The 24,938-nt window shown below is 31.9% G+C and overlaps 1 protein-coding gene across 1 annotated transcript in view; it reads right to left on the reverse strand.

The window, feature by feature from the left end:
* EYS (eyes shut homolog) overlaps positions 1 to 24,938 on the reverse strand; it is a 1,472,707-nt gene that overhangs the window by 1,334,659 nt on the left and 113,110 nt on the right. Inside the window, 3 exon segments of the mRNA XM_044387239.3 lie at positions 6,121 to 6,209; positions 6,212 to 6,256; positions 15,565 to 15,730. Coding sequence (XP_044243174.2) covers positions 6,121 to 6,209; positions 6,212 to 6,256; positions 15,565 to 15,730 — 300 coding nt within the window.

The raw sequence follows: 24,938 nt of genomic DNA on the forward strand, positions 1-24,938 counted from the left end.
TTTTCAAAATAATTATTATTGGGATTTAAGAAAACCTAAAAGAACTAAAAGAAAACTTGTCTAATGAATTTTCCTCAAAATAATATATAAAAAAAATGCTATCCTTTGTGTAAAGATTGTAATATGAACACCTAAATTACACTGAAAGCTTTGTTAAGGCTCTTTTAGTATATATTGAAGATAGTTAACTTTTCTCACTGTAATTATTTACTATCTCTAAAAACCATTACAAGTAATTGCTGCAATTGAAAAATACTTCATTTGGTATTTCAGCAGTGTTTCTCATCTGTTCATACAGTCTAGTCTTCTACTAAAATTTTAGTTTCTATAATTAAATTTTGGCATAAGAACAGGTCTCCCAGAAAAACTTGTAAGACAGTATATTTTATTTGTGGGTACATACAAAGCTGAATCTGCAATGCACATTTAGGGGAAAGATTTCTCAATTTTTGAATATATGGAAAATCAAGAAATCACTTCAATAAGTCCATGATCCTCTGAAATTTTGTGCAAAACACTGTTTGTGTGCACATAAGTTATTATGAGGGAACTGTTTCTAACTTTCATCAGATTTTCAATGGATTCTGGAAAAAAAAAAAAAAGAAAGAAAGAAAGAAAGAAAGAAAGAAAGAAAGATTGAAATCCACTTATGTATACCCAAGATTAGAGTAACAGAAATTACTTTGGGAAGTTCAGCACTTATATGCATTATTATGTGATTACTATTATACTGATTATTATAATTATTATAATCAACTTACAATATTAACTTATAATTATATTATAATTAATAATTATATTGACAGTTGTTAACATCTGTAATACAAAAAGCCAATATTAAAAATGTGCATGAAAAATGGAATGAGCTTTTATTTTATTCTTGATAATTAAAGCACATTTATTTGATAAGGAAATGTAATACAGTCATAAATCTGGGCAATGGGTAATCTTTTCTTCCCAAGGAGAAGAGAAGTACAACAGTACTGGAAAATCATTTTATGGGAATTCATTATTACTGATGTAGGTATGTAACACAATACTACATACAAAACTAACTTTGGCTGAATAGAAGTTAAGCTACAAGAATATTTACAACATACTTCAAGAAAAATGTTTTGTATATATAAGCAAATGACTAAATAATGCTATCATTTCATGGAAAATCATATTTTTGTATAAATTATTTGCTATGTTATATTAGTAAAATCACGTAGTAAAGAGATACCAAAGGCGAGAAACTGTAAGACTTAATATATGACATATTTACTATTTTTTGGGCCGTGTCAATTAAATACATCTGTAAAGACTTCACCCATAGGAGTGAGTGACTTCTTTATAAAATATGTAGAAACCTGGATTCTTAGAAAAGTATTTGTCGAAGTAAAATTTGCACTAGACGAAATTCAACAAGCAAGAAAGACTTTATTCAAGACTATTGCAATAGAAGAGAGAGATGGAACTCAACTTTGCTGAAACAAGACAAGAAAGATTTTAAGTGCTGTCATTAGCTAGAGAAGTACTGGAGGAAATTAGGGGAGAGACTGATCAATGAAATGAGTAAAGCACATTGAGTTATTCTTGAGTTTGCAAAGGTTTTGCTTTGTTAGTAGGCCTTCTGTGTTTGCTAATTGGTGCCCACTGAAGTTAGGCCCCTACCCTCTCACAGGATGTTTACATTTACATCTCTCTTTCAATGTTTACATTTCAAAGAAATAGTTCCCAGGTGCTTGAGAAAGACAGTTCCTGGGTCCTAAAACTGGCAAGAGGCGGAAAGCAGATTTGCATATACTTTAGAGAGACAGAAAAATAATTTATAATTGCAAATTTTCTGAATAAATGCTCTAAGAAAAAGGAGGTCCGGGATCTATAGTTAGTAAGAAGCCTATCTAAAATTCAGTTAAGGTGGGGAACATTAAGAATGCCTTCATCATATTTCTATCTAAATAAAAATATATTTGGATGAATTAAAATCCAAATTTATACTGGCTTGGACCTAGTAAAAAATAGTGAAAGAGTTAAATTTGGTAAAGATCTTTCCTATTGCAACTTTTAGTGTCCATCTGTCTTCTCGATGTTTTAAAAGCATCCTCTGTCCCCAGTAACTCATAATAATATATAATCTCATAACCTTTTTGTAGCAAGCATGTAAAAAAAAAAAAATGAACTCACTTATATTTATGTGCTTTCCTTCCAAAAGTGTTTGCATTTAAAAAGACCTGAAGAGAGGGCATTTTTTAACACAAAGGAAGGAAAGAATACTTTTGGAATTTTAGTTTTTGATGATGAGAAGTGAAATGAACCAAATTTCCCATACTATATTTTAAAATACTGAGAAAAAAATATAAAAAATAACTTACTCTTTGCTCCATGAAATACCTTTTCTTGGAAAGTAAGACTGTGAACCAACTAAAATAAGTTATTTACCAAGCATAACAGCTTGCTCATCAACCTCACTTTAACATTCTCATATTCTGTCCACCAGACAAAGCTTTATTCATGAACTCTAAACACTCCTTACAAGTACCCACCCCCTACAACTAAGGCTCTAGAGCATATAAACATCTTTCCATAAATTCTTCATTTGACACACTAGTAAGACTTCCTCTCTTAGGTGTTGTTTCTCATTATTGTGGTAAACCTAAAAGAATTAGTTTCTCTTGATCAACAGAATTGTGTGGTAGTCTTTTGGAGGATCAGTTGTGAACAAACACAAAATTCTGCAAAATCCAATTAAAATGCCCTCACTACAAAGTTCACACCCCTAGACCACAAACAGTGCACTACTCTGGGACCACTGGACACTTCTCTCCTCAGCTGTGACAGTGACATAGATATAGTATCAGCTCTGAACTCCAATTTATTTTCATCAAATTCCCAAACACTATTTTTTTTTCTAAGAATAAGAAAACATTTTAGAAATCCTTTGATTATGTGATCCAATTTGATCCAAAGAGAAAAGAATTTTCTCTCACTTCCTCACTTGTCTGGTGAGTCTAAAAGAGTATGTCCACTGGAAGAGGACAAGCATGGCTCTCACAATTTCATCATTCAGAAGACCCAAATAAAAAATGAGTTGAGAAAGTCACAGTAATCTACATTCCTTGAACAGTATTTTCCTTGCGTCACCTTTTCAAAATCTTGTAAACACTTTTGTCCAGCTCTCAGTTTGGACTGACTGCTCTTTGGTAGGTTTTGGCCACATGACATTACACAGGCACCTACGTAAGTTTTCATGGGGTCTTCTCTCATAGGCTTCAACACCACACATTCCTCCCTTCGTGTTGTTATGGCAGGTACATATCTCTCTAATTGCTATAATTTCTCAAAGGACAATCTGAAATTAGAGTGGCCACTAGGGAAATTTTGACGTGAACAAGATTGTTCATTTGACAGATACATTAGAACAAAAAGAGAAAGACTCTCATGAGGAGACTTTCCATCCCATGTGTCTAATAGAGAGATTACTCTGTTTAATGCACAAGAACCCCTCTTTCATTTTCATGCTTCTGGGATTAATAAGCACTAGATTTTTAATTATATGGCTGTGTGGAATTATCAAGGATGTGAGTTATTGTTAAGCTGTTACCAGGTCACTAGGTTGTTGTCCCAGATGCACCAAAGAATTGGATACCTGAGACCAGAATGGGGAGATAGAGTTTATTGGGTAGATAAGAATAGTACACTTTCAAGAGTGTTCAAACTATCTATAATAAGTTGTATGTATGTGTATGTGTGTGAAAATGAGCTTTTCTGCATTTAAGCCTCTTCTGCTCTTTGAAGATAGAAGATAATTAACCTTTATAGTCATGTATTTGCCTGAAGCTAGATCCCCGTTGTTTCTTCATTTTGCTATTTCTTTCTTTTTTGGTTGGGAAATTTTTAAAATTAATTTATCATAAATACATTTTCTATCAATATATGTACATTTTAGGACTATTCAGATAAACAGTCAAAAATGAAAGGAAAAGGACAATGATTAACTGTGCTTTATTTATACATTTTCCCTTTGCCAAAAATTTAATGCAGAAAATGTGTACCTGTGTGTGTAATATAATTAGTCTTTTAGATGAAAAGAAAATTATGCCTTAGATTTCTGGCATAAAGTCAAAAGTCGCTTTTTTAAATATAGGAACATTGAGGTTTACTTACATTAAAAAGAGCTTATGTAATTTCCCAACAAATAAATGAATGTTCAGGCAAATTAGAATGATTTAATATAACTTTTAAAGAATTATATCATTGTTTCCTTAGATTGTTTATGATCACAAAAATGTCAAATTGAAATAATTGAAATTTTAATAATGGATATCATTTAAAAGGGTTTTAATCTTGTGAATTCTTATTGATTCTACTATGTTTATGTACTGATATGTTTTCCTGATGATACTACAAATCAAAAGGACTTAACTTGACGGTGTAAATTGCAATTTCCAAATCTTTGGTTAACATCACAACCTTGCACAGACATTAAATTGAATTAAGAAATTATTATCGGATACCTGCACAACTTTCGAATAAGAAAAATATACAAATATATTAATCTCTAAATATAATTTTAAATTATCTCTTTTCCTTACAGAATGAAAACTAGGACATGCAAATGTTAGGTGATGTATATTTATGTTTATATATGTATACTTATGTTTATTTTGCCTAACATAAAAGTTGTCAAAGTGATATAAAATGTGTGATCATGAAAAAATAAAATAACTAACAGTTATTGGATTGCTGTCTTTGTGTTTTTTCTTGAGTCTAAAAAAGCAAATATTAGTTACTTTATTTAAAGCTGGTAATTAGCGGCACCTGGCTGGCTTAGTCAGTTAAGCATCTGCCTTCCTCTCAGGTCATGATCCCAGGGTCCTGGGATCTAGCCCTGCCGCTAGTTCCCTGCTCAGCAGGGAGTCTGCTTCTCCCTCTGCCCCTCCCCCCACTCATTCTCTCTCTCTATCTCTCCTCTCTCTCTCAAATAAAGACATAAAATTAAAAAAAAGAAAGTTGGCAATTATTTTAAAAGAATACAGAGAAATAGAAATATGTATCCAAGATAAATATGATTTGCTTGCTTTTTTGCTGAGAATTTCTTAATTAGTAAATTTAATATTATATGTAACGTTCTTTTATAGGCTGATTAAATATATCTTAAAGATAAAAACTTTAATTATCTATGTGCATAGTCGTGTATCTGTGAATGGCTAAATGTATTAAGCTTAATACCAATGTTTATGAATTTTAACAATATGTATATAGTTGAGGGCTTAAGTGAAATTGAAAGTTCTGAGAAACTTAAAGTCTATTTGCCTATATTTGTAATGCCTCTCCAGCTGGTTCTTTTTGAAGTAAACAGTGACTTGTATTATTTTTTATAATGTTAGCTCGGTGTTCATGGATTTATTCATAATGAAATGGCTTTACTGAAAATTTTATATGAAATATATAAAGCATAAAGTTAGAATATGGTTTTTGTTTCTATAAAATAACCAAATTAAGGTTGTATCCACACAAGGGAGATTATAAATATTCTGTTAATTTTCTAAACTTTTTGGAAAACTCCTCAATCTCTTCAACAAAATGTTCTTTATTTGTTTAAAATTCAGATCATAAAATTTTTATTTCTTATTGTTATTTGTTTGATAGTATTACCTAATTTGTATAAGATGGGTGCAAGATGAGGTAAACGAGGGTCACTCTTTGTCTTCTTTCCGTAGGCCCCATAATTGTAATTGTGGTAAAACTGCCTAGAGATTAGATATCTTCTAGAAATTTACATATATTCCAAAAGGCAATGGAAATGCTTTATGATCTTTAAACAAAAGGGTAACATACTCACAACTGTGTTCAAGAGGCCTTAATTGGTCAGCAAATTGTAACATGAATAGAACACAAAAAGACGAGAGATAAAATGAAAGAACTTTTTATTACCTGTCTATTTTATAAATATAAGAAAAAAAAAGATGAAAGATTTCCAAGTAGATTGTTGAGAATTTGTTTCTGAGGTTATATTTAAGCTACACACATCTTGAACCTGAATATGCAACTTTAACAATTTTAGGTTTTTTTTTCAAATCAGAAAATTATGAGTTAAAGAGATAAATCAGGAACTACTACATAAATGTATCTTACCTCTACTGTTCCTTCACATAGGAACCAACGTACATAATGAAGGTCTTGAGATGTGTTCACATAGACTGCGCCTTCAGTATAGTTTGCAGAAAGAAGTAGGCATCAATAGCCACTTCATAATTTCCATCTTCAGATCCTTTCAAAGAGATGGAAAATTAAATAATCTTTCAGAAACTTAAATTTACATTAAATTATTAAAGATAGTTGTCAAATTACTTGGTAAGATCTATTTGACAATATCTACCACCAAATAAGCTTCTATATGTATAGAATACTAAATTTGAAAAAGACATAAAGTAGAATAAGACCCAATCTTATTTTATTTTATTTTTTTAAAGATTTTATTTATTTATTTGACAGAGAGAGAGACAGCCAGTGAGAGAGGGAACACAAGCAGGGGGAGTGGGAGAGGAAGAAGCAGGCTCATAGCAGAAGAGCCTGATGTGGGGCTCGATCCCATAACGCCAGGATCACGCCCTGAGCCGAAGGCAGACGCTTAACTGCTGTGCCACCCAGGCGCCCCCAATCTTCTTATTTTACAAAATGAACTGAGAAATCAAAATAAGACACATCTTCCAGGCCAGTGTATTTTTTTAAATAATTAAATTTATCAAATAAATTTCCAATTAATGATTATGAAGATGATTTAATAGATACAAAAATAATAAATTTTGTATTAAAAGCACTTTTACTCTTTATATACATTTCAAAAGATATATACATTTCAAAAAATATTTATTTTTATTTTTTTTAGATTTTTATTTATTTATTTGACAGAGAGAGAGACAGCCAGTGAGAAAGGGAACACAAGCGGGGGAAGTGGGAGAGGAAGAAGTGGGTTCCCAGCAGAGCAGGGAGCCCGATGTGGGGCTTGATCCCAGGACCCTGAGCCACCCAGGTGCCCCTTAACAACTGAGCCACCCAGGTGCCCCTTAAAATATTTATAATAGAAAAATCATTAATACCTAACCCTAGCCATCTGATAAAAAGGAAGGGAGTGTGTTTATGTGGGGGTGGGAGGGTGTCAGTATAGATATAGGTATGCATACATATACATATATAATTTAGCTATTTTGCACTCTGTTAGATATAATATCTGTAATACAATAAAAAATGACATTGCAAGAAAGCAAAAGAATGTGACCTGTATTCAAAAGGAAAGAGTAAAAACAGATGACTCAGACTTAGAATTATATAAAGATTGTAAAATATCTATGATAAATATGTTGAGGTATCTATAGAAAAAGGTTAATAAAATTGGTAAACAGAGAATTAGGGAATGAGAGATTTGGAAACAAACTGTAAACAAACAAACAAACAAACAAAAAGATATCCCAGAATTGTGGAGAGAAAGGAACTAATTATGCTGAACTGAGAAACTGTGATTTTTTTTTTTTTTATCAATGGTGTAGTATTCACAGGTAATGAAACAACATAAGAGATTGGATATAGTTTCTTTTAAACATAACTAAACCTCCTAGTAAAGTGACCAATACAATTTGTTGTGTAGATAATATTTATCCACAGTATCCTGGCAAATAGTTCTGTTTTAGAATTGCTTATGGTTAACAAACCTGAAATCTAGTGTTTGTGAGGCATGACTTCCCAGAAACTATTATGTAAGCTATGCAACTTACAACTAAATTGTAAAGTAGAGCTGGTTCACAAGCTGAAATCTTCCTGATGTGCAAACCTGTTTAGATATATGTAACTCTGGAAAAAAAGGAAAAAGCTAGGAAGCCTTGCAGAATGTTCCAAATCTTTCAACCTTACCAGTGTAATTTAACTGCTAGTAATTTTAAGATTATAAAAATTATGACTAGATTACTAATAAAATAATCAGTGGGTGAGATTATCAGCAGATCAGCCACAAGAGAAGAAAATACCAGTAAATTTAATGATGCCAATAAGAATCATATCTTCAATGTGCTGAGATAAAATAACTCAAATATGGCTATCCTAGCCTATATAATCAATTAATTAATGCTCCTTTCTATTTTCTGAAGGAGTTTAAATAGTATTCAATTTCAATCTTTATTGAATATTTGGGAGAACTTTGATAAAGACAATATATTTCCAGTGGTTTTCTTTGTGGAAATAGATTTTTAAAACTATTCAATTATTTTAGAGCTTGTAGAACTATTCTGATTTTATATGTATTATTGAATCAATTCATCAACTAGTATTTTTCTATGAATTTATCCATTTCATCTAAGTTGTCCAACTTACAAGAACAGAGTTTTCTATAGTGATGTATCTGATTAAATATTTGGACTTAACTGAGATATCATCCCTTCTTCCTCCCAAAGCCTCAAAAAGGAAGTAATGAAAAAATAAAAGTGTTAACTCACAAAGAGAATGAGAAGGGAGGAAACAGTGAGCAAATATTTTTTTTAAGCAAATATTTTCAATTAATTTCAAGAAGCTGAAATGATAGTGGAAATGTAGTGACTAAATTATCAGAATGGTAACAGTCAAAAGACAAAAGTGTAATTAGAGGGCATACTTATAAAAAACAAATTTATGTACTTAGCAGAAACCTTAAGATGCTCAGGACTTAAACGTTTCTGAGAATGTAGTACTGGGTTCTGGAAACATGGAGAATACTTGACATAGCTTTTCTCTCAAATCACAAATTCAGATAATTATTCTGACCCACCAGTCTCCTCCCCACTGGCCCACAAACAAATAATTTTCAAGCTTTATTCTCAGAAGAAAGAGGTTTTTAGAGGCTCCTGCCTCAAGGATACCAAGCTCATTGGGATTCTGCCATTGAATGGCCAGCTGTCAACTTGCAACCCTCCAACAGAGCTGTCAGTTATCAAAACCCATGTTCACATGGTAAGCTTCCAATAAGTATTGTTAGGTCATTGCCATTAAATATGATTATCCAACATTTGGCAGAAAGGTTCCAAATAAGAAAGAACACATCATCATTAAAAATACTTACAGAAATTGAGGCACTGAATGGAAGACAAACATTTAAAATAAATCAAAACTGTAATATTCTTAGAGTTAAAAGAAAATTTGTTTCATCTATATAAAAGAATAGAATGTCATGGAAATGTACAATTTAGACAAGAGTAAAAATGTCTAGGAAAGTTACAAAAATAATAAAAAAATTCAACACTAGTTTTCATATATTTAATTGGGGGAATAGAGTAGAAAATAGGGCACAATAAAAAGAAATGGAAAAGATAAGAATTATGAGAAAATTAGATCAATTTAGGAGACACAATATCAAATTTTTGGAGTTAGAGGCACAGAAATAGGAAACAGAAAAGAGGGATTATTAAAGCACTCACTTCCATATAAAAGGGTTTTATCAAGTGCTTACACATGAACAAGAATACAATCATGGGAATGTAAAATGATGCAGCCACTATGGAAATCAGCATGGAGGTTCATCAAAAAATTAAAAATAGAACTCTCATATGGTCTCACGACTCCACTTCTGAGTATTTATCTCAAATTAACAGAAACACTAATTCAAAAAGATATATGCATCCCCATGTTCATTGCAGAATTATTGACAATAGCCAAGGCATGGACAATCTAACTGTCCATCAGTGGATGAATAGCACATGCGCACTCACGCACATACACACACTCACAGAGAAATATTATTCAGTCCTAAAAAAAGAAGAAAATCTTGTCATTTGCAACAACATAGATGGAACTTAAGGGCATTATGCTAAGTGAAATAAGTCAGAGAATGATAGATACAGTATATTTCACTTATATGTGGAATCTAAAAGGGAAGAAAAAACAAAAACTCATAGATACAGAGAACAGATTTGTGGTTGCCAAAAGTGGGGAGTGGCAGATAGGTGAAACATGATGGTGAACAAAAGGTAAAAACTTCCAGTTAAAAGATAAATAAGTCCTTGGGATGGGATCAATATATAGCATGGTGACTATAGCTAACAATACTGTATTGTATATTTGAAAGTTGCTGAGAGAGTGAATCTTAAAAGTTCTTATCACAAGAAAAGAAATGTAACTATGTGTGGTATGGATATTAACGAGACGTATGAGGACTATTTTGCAATACATACAAATATAGAATCCTTATGGTATACATTTGAAAATAATATAACGTTATGTGTCAATTATTATCTCAATTTTAAAAATTTATAATCTGCAACATAAGTCCCAACACAGTGTAATTTCAGAACCCTGGAGCAAAGGACATAGAAAAAGCTTCCAGGGAGATAAACACAAGTTGAATATGAAAAAATCAAAAGGTGGCTTATTCCATACACAATTCTACATTACTGCATGCCTTCCATTCTTTTCCCTGTATTCTATATCTCATGGATTGCCATATCAGAACAAGGAGTATTGCATAATCATTTCTACATTTGTGTTCATTCTTTTGCTCAAATAACCAATGATGCCAATTATAGTCTTGTGTGTGTGTGTGTGTGTGTGTGTGTGTGTGTGTATTACTTAGCATGTGGATGGAAGTGTGTGTGTGTGTGTGTGTGTGTGTATATATATAATTACTTAGCATGTGGATGGAAGCATATGTGATGGGAAAGCTAAGTCAAACAGGATACACATTTATAATACTGACGGATATTGTGAAAAGGCCTTGCTCAGATTTTATAGTGGTTTTACATTTCATAAGGAATGTATAAAATCTCTCAAATTTTTGTTATATTTATGAGAAAAAAATATATATTTATGATGTTTATAAAATTTGCTTTGTTCTCATTATGAGTAAGGCTGAACGCTTTCGTGTATATTTAGGAATACTTTCTATGCCTTCTGAACAGTTTTAGTTTGTCTGTTTCGCTGTTTGACTGCTTCGATCATGTCTTTCACAGACACTTTTTCTTGTCATGTAGTCAAATGACTAGTGTTTTTTTTTTTTCTGGCAACTAAATTTTGATTGGTAGCTATAAAAGCTCCTCTCCATCCAAATTTTTAAAGTAACTCTCCAACATTTTTCTGATAGTTTTATCATTTAAATTTTTATTTTTAGGACTTTTATTGATATGAATTTAACTCACGAGTATTCTGTTAAGATATGAATCAGACTTTTTTTTTTTCCTGATGATGATCCAGTTGTTCAACCTCAATTATTAATTCTTATTTACCCTAATGACTGAGATGGAAATTCTATTAGATGTTAAATTTTCTGCATGACTTGAATTTATTTTTGGATGTTGTATTTTGCCGTTTTGACTATCAGTGCAACAGTACCATGCTCTTAATTACTGAAGCTATATAATACGCTTTATTATTTGGCAGAACTAAATCTATGCCTCACAACCCACATAGTGCACTTTTACAGGGTACAGCTGGCTTTATTTAGTTAGTTTCCCAAGTAGATTTTAATAAAACAAACATAAAAGCATTGTTGTTATCTTACTGAAGTCTTCATAAATATATGAAAAAATATGGAGATCTGAAATCTTTAATACATTAGGTCTCCTTTCTAGTAGCATGGTATATCTGTAGAATTTTTTTTTCCCCAGATTTTGTGTGTTTGTAACTATACTATGGCAGTATTTAAAGTTTTCTCAATGTAGAACTCATGTAACATTTTTGTTAATTTTAGTGCTGGGTATTTTAATATTTCCACTGCTGTTTTTTTTTTTTTCCCATTAAACCCTTTAATTGTCTCTTACCTGTATATGAAAGACACTTATTTTTATTTAATAATTAATTAACATAATCCTGTCAACTGTAAAAAAATATAGGTAATGTAAGTGAAAAGCACTAAAATATATTTGGTTTTTAAAACTCAGATTTGTTTTTTAAATCTTGAAGTAAAGACTGAAAATCTTTTTTTTTTTTTTTGAGATTTTATTTATTTATTTGAGAGAGAGAGAGCACAGAGGATGAAGCCGACTTCCCGCTGAGCAGAGAGCCGGATGTGGGACTCAATCCCAGGACACTGAGATCATGACCTGAGACTAAGGCTTATGCCTCACCAACTGAGCCTAGGCCCCAAGGCCTGAAAATCTTAAACAGACATAGAAATAACAGCAGGTATTTAACAAAAGACTTGAAAGAGGAGCAGGATAATAAGAAAAAGTACTCTTGATCAAGATTGCTTCGGAGATAAAGAATTTTCCAATCTCCAATTGATCATTATAAAATTACAAAAGTCATTTAAATGAATAGATTATAATCAATACCTTACAATATCTTCTACCACAAATAAGATCTAGTACTTCACAAAGAAAAAAGAGAGAGAATATTTAAAGTACATATTGGTTTGCAATATCAATTCAGAAGCACAGAACTCATTCATTTTGAAAAAAAAAATACTTCACTATCACATATTAAATGTTGTAAATGTGTGTTTCAAATTCAGTTAACTAAGTTGTAATGATCATAAGCTTTAAAAAAAGAAAGGTATTCAGAGATATTATCTCTTTATTTTTGCTATGATTTCGTCTTTTCTTAACTATGATTCATATTATCTTATTTCACTTCACAACTCATTATCCACTCTGTCATTATCTCTTTTTCTCAAGCCTAATAATACATAAAATGAACATAGATGATGACATTGAAAAGAAACAGTGCATGTCAGCTCTTTCTCAAGTTGTGCACTGTAGACCAATTGTCCTTGAAGGGGCTTCTTCTAATTAATTATCATCCCTTCTTTGTAGAGCAATCATATTGGCAAGAATTGATTGGGCGTGTAAGACACTTCATTTAGTTGGTAGAAAAATCTCTTAATTAAAAATAATTTTACTACTGGTAAAATTAATGCACCCCATGCAAATATACCAGATTCATTTTAATGTTCCTCTTCAATTATATTTTATGAGAAAAAAAGGAAATGAGATCTTAACAGCATCAACCAGAAAAAAAAAAAAAAAGAATTACATAAAACATGTAATTCTATTTACATACTTTTAAAATTTATCCTAACTTCTTTTTTGTTTTGAAAACTTCACTGGGAGAATTGCTTTATTGAATCTTTGTGCTGACATTAAAAAAGAATTTGGGTAGCTCTAGTTAACTATTTATTGACTATTAAGCTTCATCACACGCTGACTTCTTTAGCTCAGACAGCCCAAGTCATTTAGATTCTCAGATGTGGAGGTCACGTAATTCTTATTTTTGTAATCATTAAGTTCTGAATGTAGTTTCATGAAACGATAATGACTAAATACACTTACATTACCTTAATGTTAACTGCTCAAAGTTGATTTATGCATGAACAATTTTGACTTCATATTACCCCCATGTCCTAAAAAATGTATTTGTTTTACTTTAAAATAAACTTACTTTGTCATTCATAAAACTATGTTTACTCAGAAATGATTTATACACAGGTTGTTTGATTTCCTATTACCCCTATTTTTCCTAAAAAATGTATTTGCTATTATATTTTAGTGAATATGTTCCCTGTAGCTATTTTTAGGTCTCAAAGAATCTTAATGTTTGTAATTCAGTGAATGTGTACATGCATTATTTCTACTTTGAGACAAAGGAAAATCAATTATAACAATGATGCAGGCCCTGAAGGCCATGCACTGATTTGGCTGGGAACAGTAAATTATGTTTCTCATACTGCACATTGAAAGCATCTGGGGAGCCTTTCCAAGTTTCTACGTCCACCTCACTACAGTTCCACTTTGATTGTTCTGTAATGGGAGCCCAGCGGTGGTAGGTTTTTAAAAAAGTTCCTCTGGTGATTAGAATATGTGGCCAACATTTAAAACCACTAAACTAGCATAATCCCTAAATAGTCCTAAGACCAGATAAATGAGGTGACTTCTCTAACCTCAGTTGTTCTTGTTTGCTTGTTTTGTGTCATTTTTTAAATAGCAAGTATTCATAACACAATCTCCTAAGTTCCTTTTAGCACTGACATAAAATAATCAACAAGTCATTGCTCTCTTCTACCACTTTGTGATTTGCTTAATGAACCGATAACTATTCTGTCATTAGGGGTTGTTAACTCTCCGGAATATCATTTTAGAGCATAATGAAATAAATTATCACGTCTACTGTCTGAGAAGCTAATTGTTAGTTTACTCCATCACTGTTTTAATGTAATAGTAGTGCTGTAAGTGCAACTGTTGTCAGTTGAATAAAATAAGCCATTAGTTGAGAACAGACATATCAAATCTACTCATTTGCTGGTTGTTGATAAACTATAATGCCAAAATATCATTGACAGAGGAAATAGTCTTTAAAAGATTTAACTGAAGTATGATACAGTTTTAAGAATGTGGATCAATTTGCATGAGCTAAGTCAAATAATACAAAGTGTAATCATAGAACAGAAAATTATGTTCATCAAAATAGACTTTGAAATAAGGACTGTCATTGCATAAAACAATTAAAAACATATTTAATAAAATGTGTTGGGATTATTTCAAGTGTTTAAAGCCAGAAAACTAGGATTCCCATTGACACCTCTGTCACTTGCTGTCTGTATTTACTTCATAAACAAGAACTTCCATGTATTTCAAGCTTCCACCCCTTCACAGGATGACTAACATACAACTAACTCTATCAATTTTCTATTCTCCAATCTATTTCTCCACTTGATTGTTTTTTAAATGTGTCAAACTCAACAGTGACTTCCTACTCCTTTTAGAATAACAATATAAATATTTAACCCAGCATTTTAGTTCTGGCATGACCCTCTTCCCAGATCTTATTTCTATTCTTGTTCTCAGAGATCCAGCCAGGTCTTCAAAGGATTCACCTCTTCCAATTTAGTGGAAGTTTTTTTTAAATCCACTTTATAGGGGGTATGATTGACATATAAAAAGTTGTAGATATTAATGTATACAACTTGGTGTGTTTGGAGTTATGTATACATCTGTGAACTATAATCAAAATCAATGCATAAACTTATCCATAACCTCTAGAACTTTCTTCCCACCCACTTTGGTTTTTTGTTGTTTATCTTGTTTGTTTTCTTTTGTGATAAGAACAATTCATATAAGATCTACCCTCTTAGCAAAATTTTAAATATACAGTATGTTACCATTAATCATGGGCCCTATGTTGTACAGATTTCAAAACTGCTTTATCTTGCATAACTGAAACATTGTATCCTTTGAAACACAGTGTTTTTAAAAATATAATTCCCTCAAACTAAAATACACTCTTCTCCAACTTCTCTACCCTGGCTTCATTCTCTGTATCTCTGCTCAAGGGTCATTGTATAGTGGAAACCTTATCTGACCTCCCAACTTACTCTTCCAATTGTCCATATTTTTTTCTTTTTTCTTTTTCCTTTAATTATAAGCTTTCATGAGAGGCTATTTCTTTCCGTAGGAACATTTTATTTCAATTTACAATTATATGCTTATTGTATGTGCCCAATAATTCCTCTCCAAAAAATAGATCTACAAGAGTAGGGAATAGCTCTATTTTTCTTCATTATTATATATCTTGCACCGAGCAAAATTCTTGAGGTGATTAGGGATATTAAAAAAAATTTAATTGGATTACCTTTAAATCCCAGTTGCCACAGATATTTAAATTGAGGAAGAGGATGGACTTCATCTTGGCAAATATCATAGCTGATGGTACCACAGTAGCAGGGGTACAGATGAAATAAGCAAACATTCTTCATAAGACAACACCAGTATCTCGTGCACTCTAAAGTGCATACATACTAGAAAAGGAAGCAATACGAAATGATATACATCTTATTGAAATATGTTTTATAAGTATTTTGTTTATAAACAGCTGATTTCTAAAAGTACCAATTAATAAAGTTTATAAGACATATCTTTTATGCTACCTTTGCTTATTTCTTTTATTCTTTTAACTTCTCTTTCTGTACCATCTTTCATCATGTTCATGTTCAAAATACCTATGAGATATTCTTTTGGCTAGATTGATTCATTCCTCAATCTACAATAGTCCCTTACACTCTGTTTTCCTAATGTGTATTAGCCTGGGTTTTTGTCCTGTTGAGCACACAGCCTGAGGATGGGATAGACACCATGACCATGAGGGATCCCATTGTAGCCAGAAGGAGTTCCTAACTAGTAGGACACCATGAGGTACTCTGACCAAATGCCAAGGGTCAGATAGATTTAAAACAAGTGTGTCAACTGCTCTGACTGACACCAGAGCTTCTTACATGACCCAGCACAGAGCTGCCCCTCCAACGATTGTTTATGACAGTCATGAGGCCCAGAGCACCAGGCCAGTCAGTGCCTCCAGAGAAGCCCAAGGCTGCTCCCCTAACTGAAGGTACATCACAGTGCCAAGGGATGCTCCACTTAGTACCCATACCTTCTCCAGGAGAAAGCCAATCAGAGAAATGGCATAATGATTATCCAGTTTCTGAGACCTACGTGTTCCGCTTCCACCCAGACCTAAGTTAATTGGGCTTTTTGTCTTAATGAACCGATAACAATTTCTGTGGTATGTGTACATATACATATAGGTATATTACAAATTAAAAGTACCTATGGTATTAAGAGATATACTATTTAAAGCACAGGTGAACCAATAGTATTAATACCATGAAATGCCAAGGTATTGTTAGAATTTGTTGAATTTAAAAATTTGTATATCATATTTTCTAATAATATAATTTGTCTATGGTGATCCCTAGTATCTTCAAACCAGAATTCATATCTGGTTACATCCACAATGGAATTAATAAAATTTAAACAATTTCAAGTCATACTCAAGCCATCATTAAATTTTAATATATGCTACTTTACTGAGGTTTTAGAATGGCATAAACCAATAAGATAAATTTAAGCCCGGGGGACAGACTACTATTACATATTCTATTTAGAGCATACCCTACTTTAATTTCTAATCCACCGAGCTTTCAATGAGCAAATTCCCCTACATTGGCAAAGGGCAGGACAGCTGAGTCATGGGGCACGGAGAATCACAAACATCTGCAATTTCCTTTATTGCAGTTACTACACTAATTCATCTTTGTAGTCATTATTTCAAGCCATGATGACATGGCTTTTTACATGGATTTACAATACAATTTCCTAATAGCTAGACAAAATATGAATCTTAAAGTAGAAGTCTCTATATTAATTCATAAATGACCATATAACTAACTGGAATCAACACTAAAGATGAGAAATAATCTGAAAGATTAATTGATTAATTAATTAAGGAAAAGTAGTCTGAATTCGTGTGGACATGGTGACTAATATAATACTCACTGCCTATTAAAACACTATTTTCTTAGTTCTCATAAACTTAAATAGAAAGACTTAATGATTCAGCATAATTTGTCTGACCAAATCAGTGTCTCTGTAAAATTCAGTTACTAAAAAGTGGCCTCTCTCTTACACTGAAGTTAATTTCCAGTAGGATGAATGGTCCTCTCTGCCATTAGGTTACCTAAAGTTTTACAGTGACCTCAAATAACATGGTAATATTAACTTTTCTCCATCAGTTTTATTTCGTCCCATGAGTATTAAAAAACATTTACATGGAAACTCTCACTTACCTATTTTTTTTTAATCTCCCCAAATTAACTCTTGGAATTAATGCTTTAAAATAAATCCTTAGTTTTAATTCCCTTCATTGAATTCAGGTAACAAATATGTGTTAGAAAATCTGTTGCAGTCTGGAAGTGGATTTCTCAGCAATCATAAGTTTCAACCTTCGTCCATGAAATAGAAATATGACTCTTTTATATAAAATGGGTTAAACTTTTGCGGCAGAGTGGATTTAGGGTGACCAACTCAACTGTTTGCCTGGGACTTGACTTTGTTAGTATTGAAATTCCTGTGTCCAATGAAGGCACTCAGTCCTCTACAATGGTTAGTTACCCTCAGTAGATTATATATTCAAAGTATTATTCCTAAAATGAATGAGAATGAGGAACAGAGCTGCAGCTGGCATGTGATGACAGAAATTATCTTCTGTTGTTTTAGGCCTCTGAAATGTGTATGTATGCACCTGTGTGTTTGTGGGGGGTTAATCACCACAGCATCACTTATCTAGCACTCTTACCAAAGTTTCCTCTACCTAGAAGTGAGACTAAAGTCATTTTCTGAGGATTGTTTCAAATTTGAAATATCTATCAACTGTATTAAATTTGCCCTTATTCTACAAAATATATAGGTCATATTTCTATAAGAAAATTAATATTACATTTATTGCAGTAAATAAATTTATTGCCATTTATAAATTGCTAATAAAATACATACAGAAAATAAAACTTGAAAATGGCAAACAATTCAGCATTTATACTGTTTCTTCTGAAAGTGAGTGGGGTGCTGGGGGCGGGGATACACAAACATGGATTTGGAAGTGAACATCTATCTTGCTGTTGACAGTGAACTAATTAACTGGCACATATTAGAAAACTAAACTTGAACTGACTTTGAACTTCGATAAGCTTGTGAGAGCATATTTTGGTAAGCAAAGAGTGAAATTAAGACAATGATGAAGTAGTTTCACAATGGCAGTAAAAAGAAGCAAGGAAATCAAGAGAATTGTCCATAAAAAGGAAAGCAATCTTTTCTTTTTCTTTTCTTTTTTCTTTTTTTTTACATCACATGTCAGTATATGTTACATCAGAAAGGAGCAAATTTTGCAGTACCAAAGTTTTGTGACTTTTATTTGATTGACACAAAATACATATTCATAAAAATGTTATACTCCTAACCTACTGATTTAACATTTCATATGCCAAATGTATTTGATGATGCTTTCCTTAAGGCTTTTCCCTTTTTTATAAAGGGAGACTGATCTTGATTGATAGTGTGAAGAAGCTTTAAAAACAACTCTGGATGTTGATTTATTATCTTAACAGCCACATTTTCTAGCTAGATAATGATTTCTTTTAGATATCCTGCTTCTCTTGTTGCATTAAGTATCTTTAACTTCTCTCTTTCAAAGAAACTATATCCCTAAATCACGCCTTATACATAAGACTGCAAGACCTATATTCCCTGGTGATTCTATTTATATTTATTTTAAGCATTTATCAGTTTTTATAAACTGTGTAAGAATACATAGAAATGTTTTTCCCTTTATATAATAAATATATTACTTATAGGGATAAAGGGTACTCCATCTCTCTCTCTCTTTGTGTGTGTATGAGATACAATTTTACCACACATATAAACTTTACCATTCTTCAAATGTGTTCAAAAGCATTATTTTATTTAATTCATTTCATTTGAATACTCAATAGCCTTGGTAGGGTAAGTCTTATATTCTGTTCTATACTTCAGATAAAAAGACAACAACTAAGAGGTTTTGTCTGTTTTAAGTCTATACACCTCGATTTTCATAAGGCTAGGACATAAAACTACATATTTGGGTTTCGAACCCCATCAACTTCTACTTTATTTTTGTTTTTAATTAACACTTCAATAGAAGAAGTATTGGTGCAATTGTTAACTGACACAACAGAAATATTATCACAAAACTTTGAAATACAGGATCTTATAAATCTAAAGTGTTCTTATTTTTGTGACCCTCTCCTTCCATTGCTATTTCTTTTTCACTCATCCTTTTTGAACTACTACTAATAAACCATTCACATTTTATTTATTTTTATTAAATCTTATTTTACCTGGTTTAAAGAAATATAATGATTTTTAAAGGAAAAAAATTAGAAAATATCCAATGATATACTTCCTACAAGAGACTTAACATAGTTTTTTTTTTTTTTAAGATTTTATTTATTTATTTGACAGGGAGAGGGACAGCCAGCGAGAGAGGGAACACAAGCAGGGGGAGTGGGAGAGGAAGAAGCAGGCTCCCAGCGGAGGAGCCTGATGTGGGGCTCGATCCCAGAATGCCAGGATCACTCCCAGAACGCCAGGATGATGCCCTGAGCCGAAGGCAGATGCTTAACGACTGAGCCACCCAGGCGCCCCAAGACTTAACATAGTTTTAAGGACACATGTAGACAGAGTGAAGGGATGGAAAAGTATATTTCAATCAATTAGTAACCAAAGGATAGTGGGGGCAGCTACATCAGACAAAGTAGACTTTGACCAAAAAACGGTCAAAAGAGACAAAGATGGTTATATAATGATAAAGGGGTCACCCTATCAAGAAGATACAGGAGCTATACATATTTATGCACCTAATATTGTAGCACCCAAATACATAAAGCAAACACTAAAAGTGCTAAAGGGAGAAATAAATAACAATGCAATAAACTTGGGGACATTAATACCACACTCTAAACAATGAATAGGTCCATTCAGAGAATCTATAAAAAAAACAGCAGATTTGAACCAAACTATAGATGAAATGCATCTAACAGAATATTACATTCAACAGCAGCAGAATAGGCATAGATCATATGTTAGGCTACAAAACAAGTCAAAGTCAAGAAGAATGAAGTTATATCAAGTATCTTTACTGACCATAATGGTGTGAAACTACAGATCAGTAATAGGAGGAAAGCTAGAAAATTTATAAATATATGGAAGTTAAACAATGCAACAATAGATTAAAAAAAAGATATCAAAGAGAAATTTAAAAAAATATCTTGAGATAAATGAAAATGGAAAAGATGCTTAAATACAGATGCAGCAAAACCAGTTCTAAAGGGTAAGTGTATAGTGATAAATGTATACATTAAGAAAAAAAAATCTCAAATAAACAACCTAGCTTTATATATCAAGGAACTAGAAAATGAAGGATGAATTAAGACAAGAGTTAGCAGAAGGAAAGAAATAATAATTATGGCAGGGGCACTTGGGTGGCTCAGTCGTTAAGCGTCTGCCTTCAGCTCAGGGAGTGATCCCGGTGTTCTGGGATGGAGCCCCACATCAGGCTACTTGCCTAAAATTCTTCCTCTCCCACTCCCCCTGCTTGTGTTCCCTCTCTCTCTGGTTGTTTCTCTCTCTGTCAAATAAATAAATAAAATCTTTAAAAAAAAAAGAAATAATAATTATAGCAGAAATAAATAAAATAGAAAATAGAAAAACAATAAAAAAACATTAACAAAACTAAGATTTGGTTCCATGAAAGATAACTAAAATTGAGAAATGTTTAGCTAGACCAAACAAGAGGGGTGGGGAAGAAGCCCAAATATATTAAATTATGAATGATAATGGAGACACTACAATTTACGCCTTACAAACAAAAAGTATCATAATAGACTACTATGAATAATTAAATGCAAACAAATTGAACAATGTAAAAGAAGTGGATAAATTTCTAGAAACATATAACTGACAAAGACTGAACCATGAAGAATTTAAAAATTTGAACAGAAAAATAGAGTGAAAGGAGATTGAGTCAGTAATCAAAAACCTCCTAAAAAAGAATTTGCCAGGACCAGATGGATTCACTGGTGAATTTTAACAAACTTTTAAAGAACTAATACCAATTCTTCTCAATATCTTCCAAAAAATGAAAGAGAAGGAAACACTCTCAAATTCATTTTATGAGGCCCACATTTCCCTCATACCAAGAAAAGAAAACTACTGGCCAATATCTTAATGAGTCTTGATGCAAAAATTCTAAACAAAATATTAATAAATTCAACACCACCTTAAAAAATAATACATCACTGATCAAGTAGAATTCATCAGTTTGGGTTACAAGGATGGTTCAATGTATGCAAATCATTAATCTGATATACCACATGAATAAAATGCAAGATAAAAATCATGTGGTGATCACAATAGATGCATGAGAGGCATTTGATAAAATTCAGCATCCATTTATGTTAAAACTCTCAACAAAATGGGTATAGAGGAAATGGATCTCAACATACATGATAAGACCACATATGACAAGCACACAGCTAACATCACATTCCATGGTAAAAGTTTGAAAGCTTTTTTTCTAATATCAGGAACAAGAGTGCCTAACCTCACCACTCTCATTTAACATACTACTAGAAGTCCTAGCTACAGCAGTTAGATAATAAAAAGAACGAAGAGGCATGCAAATTGGGGGGGGAAAAAAGAAGTAAAATTATGTCTGTTCACAGATGACATGATCTTATATATATATTAAAAAAATTTAAACTTAGAAATAATAATTATCAAATTCAATAAAGTTGCAGGATACAAAATCAACATACGAAAATCAGTTGTGTTTCTATACACTAACAAGGAATGATCTTAAATAAAGAAAACCCCATTTACAATAGAACCAAAAGCAGCAAGAAACTCAGGAATAAATATAACCAAGAAGATGAAAGATCTGTACACTAAAAACTATAAGACATGGATGAAAGAAATTGAAGAAGACACAGTGAGTGGAAAGATATTGTGTTCATGAATTAGAAAAATTAATATTATTAAAATGTCCATATTGTCCAAAGCCAGCTATAGATTCATTGTAATCCCTATAAAGATTCCAGTAGCACTACAGAAAAAAAAAAAAAAAAAAAAAAAAAAGGTCTTAAATTCATATAGAATAGAAGACCACAAATAGCCAAAGCTATAGGGAGAAAAACAATCCTGAGAAAGAAACAATGATGCTAGAGGCATAACATTTCCTGATATCAAACTATACTACAATGCTATAGAACTCAAAATAGTATGGTATCGGTATTAAAACAGACAGATCAGTGAAACATAACAGAGAACCCAGAAATAAACCCATGCATATAGGGTGAACTAAATTTTGACAAAGGAGGTAGGATACTCAATGGGGTAAAGATAGTCTCTTCAATAAAGGGTAATGGGAAAACTGAATATTCATATAGAAAGGAATGAAACTGGATACTTCTACCACTCGCAAATGGATTAAAAACTTAAATAAAGACCAAAAACAAAGATGTCCTAGAAGAAAACAAGGAAAAACTCCTTGACATTGGTCTTGGCAGTTATTTCAGGCATACGATCCCAAAAGCATAAGCAACAAAAGCAAAATAAACAAGTGGGACTACATAAAACCAAAAAAAAAAAAAAAAAAAAGGCAACCTTTGGAATGGGAGAAAATACCTGATATATCACATAGCTGATACAGGTATTGATGTCCAAAATATATAAGGAACTCAAGTAATTCAACAGAAAAAAAAAATAATTCCATTAAAATATGGGCAACAGAACTGAATAGACGTTTTTCCAAAGAGATTCAAATGGCCAATAGATACATGAAAATGTTCTCAACATTGCTAATCATCAGGAGAATGTGATTCAAAACCACAATGACGTATCACCTTACATTACACCTATTAGAATGGCTATTGTTAGAAGAGATAACAAGTGTTGTTGAGAATGTGGACCAAAGGAAACCTGTATGGTGGTCAATGTGAATGTAAACTGAAATCTTCACTGTGGAAAACAGTATAAAGTTTCTCCAAAAAATTAAAAATAGAACTACCATATAATCCTGCAATCTCATTTCTAGGTATGTACACAAAGCAAATGAAACCACTACCTCAAAGAGTTATATGCATCTCTGTGTCCACTGAAGCATTATTCACAACAGGCAAGACATGGAAACGTGTCCATTCATGGATGAATGAAAAAAGAAAAAAATATACATATGTACATATATATATATATGTGTACATATGTATATATATATATGTATATATCGGCCATAAAAAAATAAAAAAAAAAAACTCTGCCATTTGAGACAATATAGATGAACTTTGATGGCATTATGTTAAATAAAAGAAGTCAGAGAAAGGCAAATACTGCATGATCTCACTTTTTTGTGGAATTTAAAAACAACAACAACAAAACAAACAAAAAAACCCCATAAAATTCAAAGAAACAGCAGATAGGTGTTGCCTTAGGGGGTGTTGGGAAAATGGGCAAAGGTCGTCAAAGGTACAAACTTCCAGTTATAAGATGAATACATTCTGAAGATGTATTATATATAATAGTGCCTATAGTTAACAATATTCTTCATATTGGAAAGTTGCTAAGAGGGTAAACCTTAAAACTTCTCACTACCCATACACAAATATTGTAACTACATGAGAGATGATGGATGTATTTTCAAACCTTATTGTGGCAATTTATTTATAACATACACATGTATCAAATCATTATATTGTACACAAACTTAAGCAACATTATAGGACAATTACATCCCAAAAAAGCTGTGAGAAAAAAATATGCCTAAGTATATTTTACTATTTTGGAATGAAGAAAAATTAAATTTATATGAAACATATGAATATATATAAATACATATATAATGCAATATAAATAATGATTGTATTATATAAATACATATTTATATAATTATATAATAAACAAAATTATTTATAAATATAAATTTAATATAAACATGTATGTAAATATATAATAATATATATCTATAAAATAAATAATATGTATTTAAAGATTTTATTTATTTATTTTGAGAGACAGAGAGAGAGAGAGAGAGAGAGAACATGGAAGGGGCAAAGAGATCTCAGAATCCTGAGATCTTGACCTGAGCTGAAATCAAGATCTGATGCTTAATGACTGAATCACCCAGATGCCCTTTAAAACATTTACTTAGCAAGTGATACCCCCTCCCTTTTTTTGGCTTTTCACATTTTGTGTGTGTTTTTTTTTTAAGTATTTTAATTTCAGTTAGCTAACACATAGTGTTATATTACTTTCAGGCATACGATAGAGTGATTCAACAATTCCATACAGCATCCAGTGCTCATCATAACCAGTGCATCTTTAATCCCCATCACTTATTTAACTTATCCCCTCTTTCCTCCCCCCTCCCCCCTCCCCATGGTAACTACCAGTTTGTTCTCTATGATTAACAGTTTCTTGATTTCTCATTCTCTCTTTTTTTTCCCCTTTTCTCATTTGTTTTGTTTCTTAAATCCCACATGTGAGTGAAATCATATGGTATTTGTCTTTCTCCTACTGACATATTTCACTCAGAATTAGACTGTCTAGCTCCATTCATGTCATTGTGAATGTCAAGATTTCATTCTT

This window comes from Ursus arctos, unplaced genomic scaffold, assembly GCF_023065955.2.
Source record: "Ursus arctos isolate Adak ecotype North America unplaced genomic scaffold, UrsArc2.0 scaffold_29, whole genome shotgun sequence".
Taxonomy (NCBI): Eukaryota; Metazoa; Chordata; class Mammalia; order Carnivora; family Ursidae; genus Ursus; species Ursus arctos.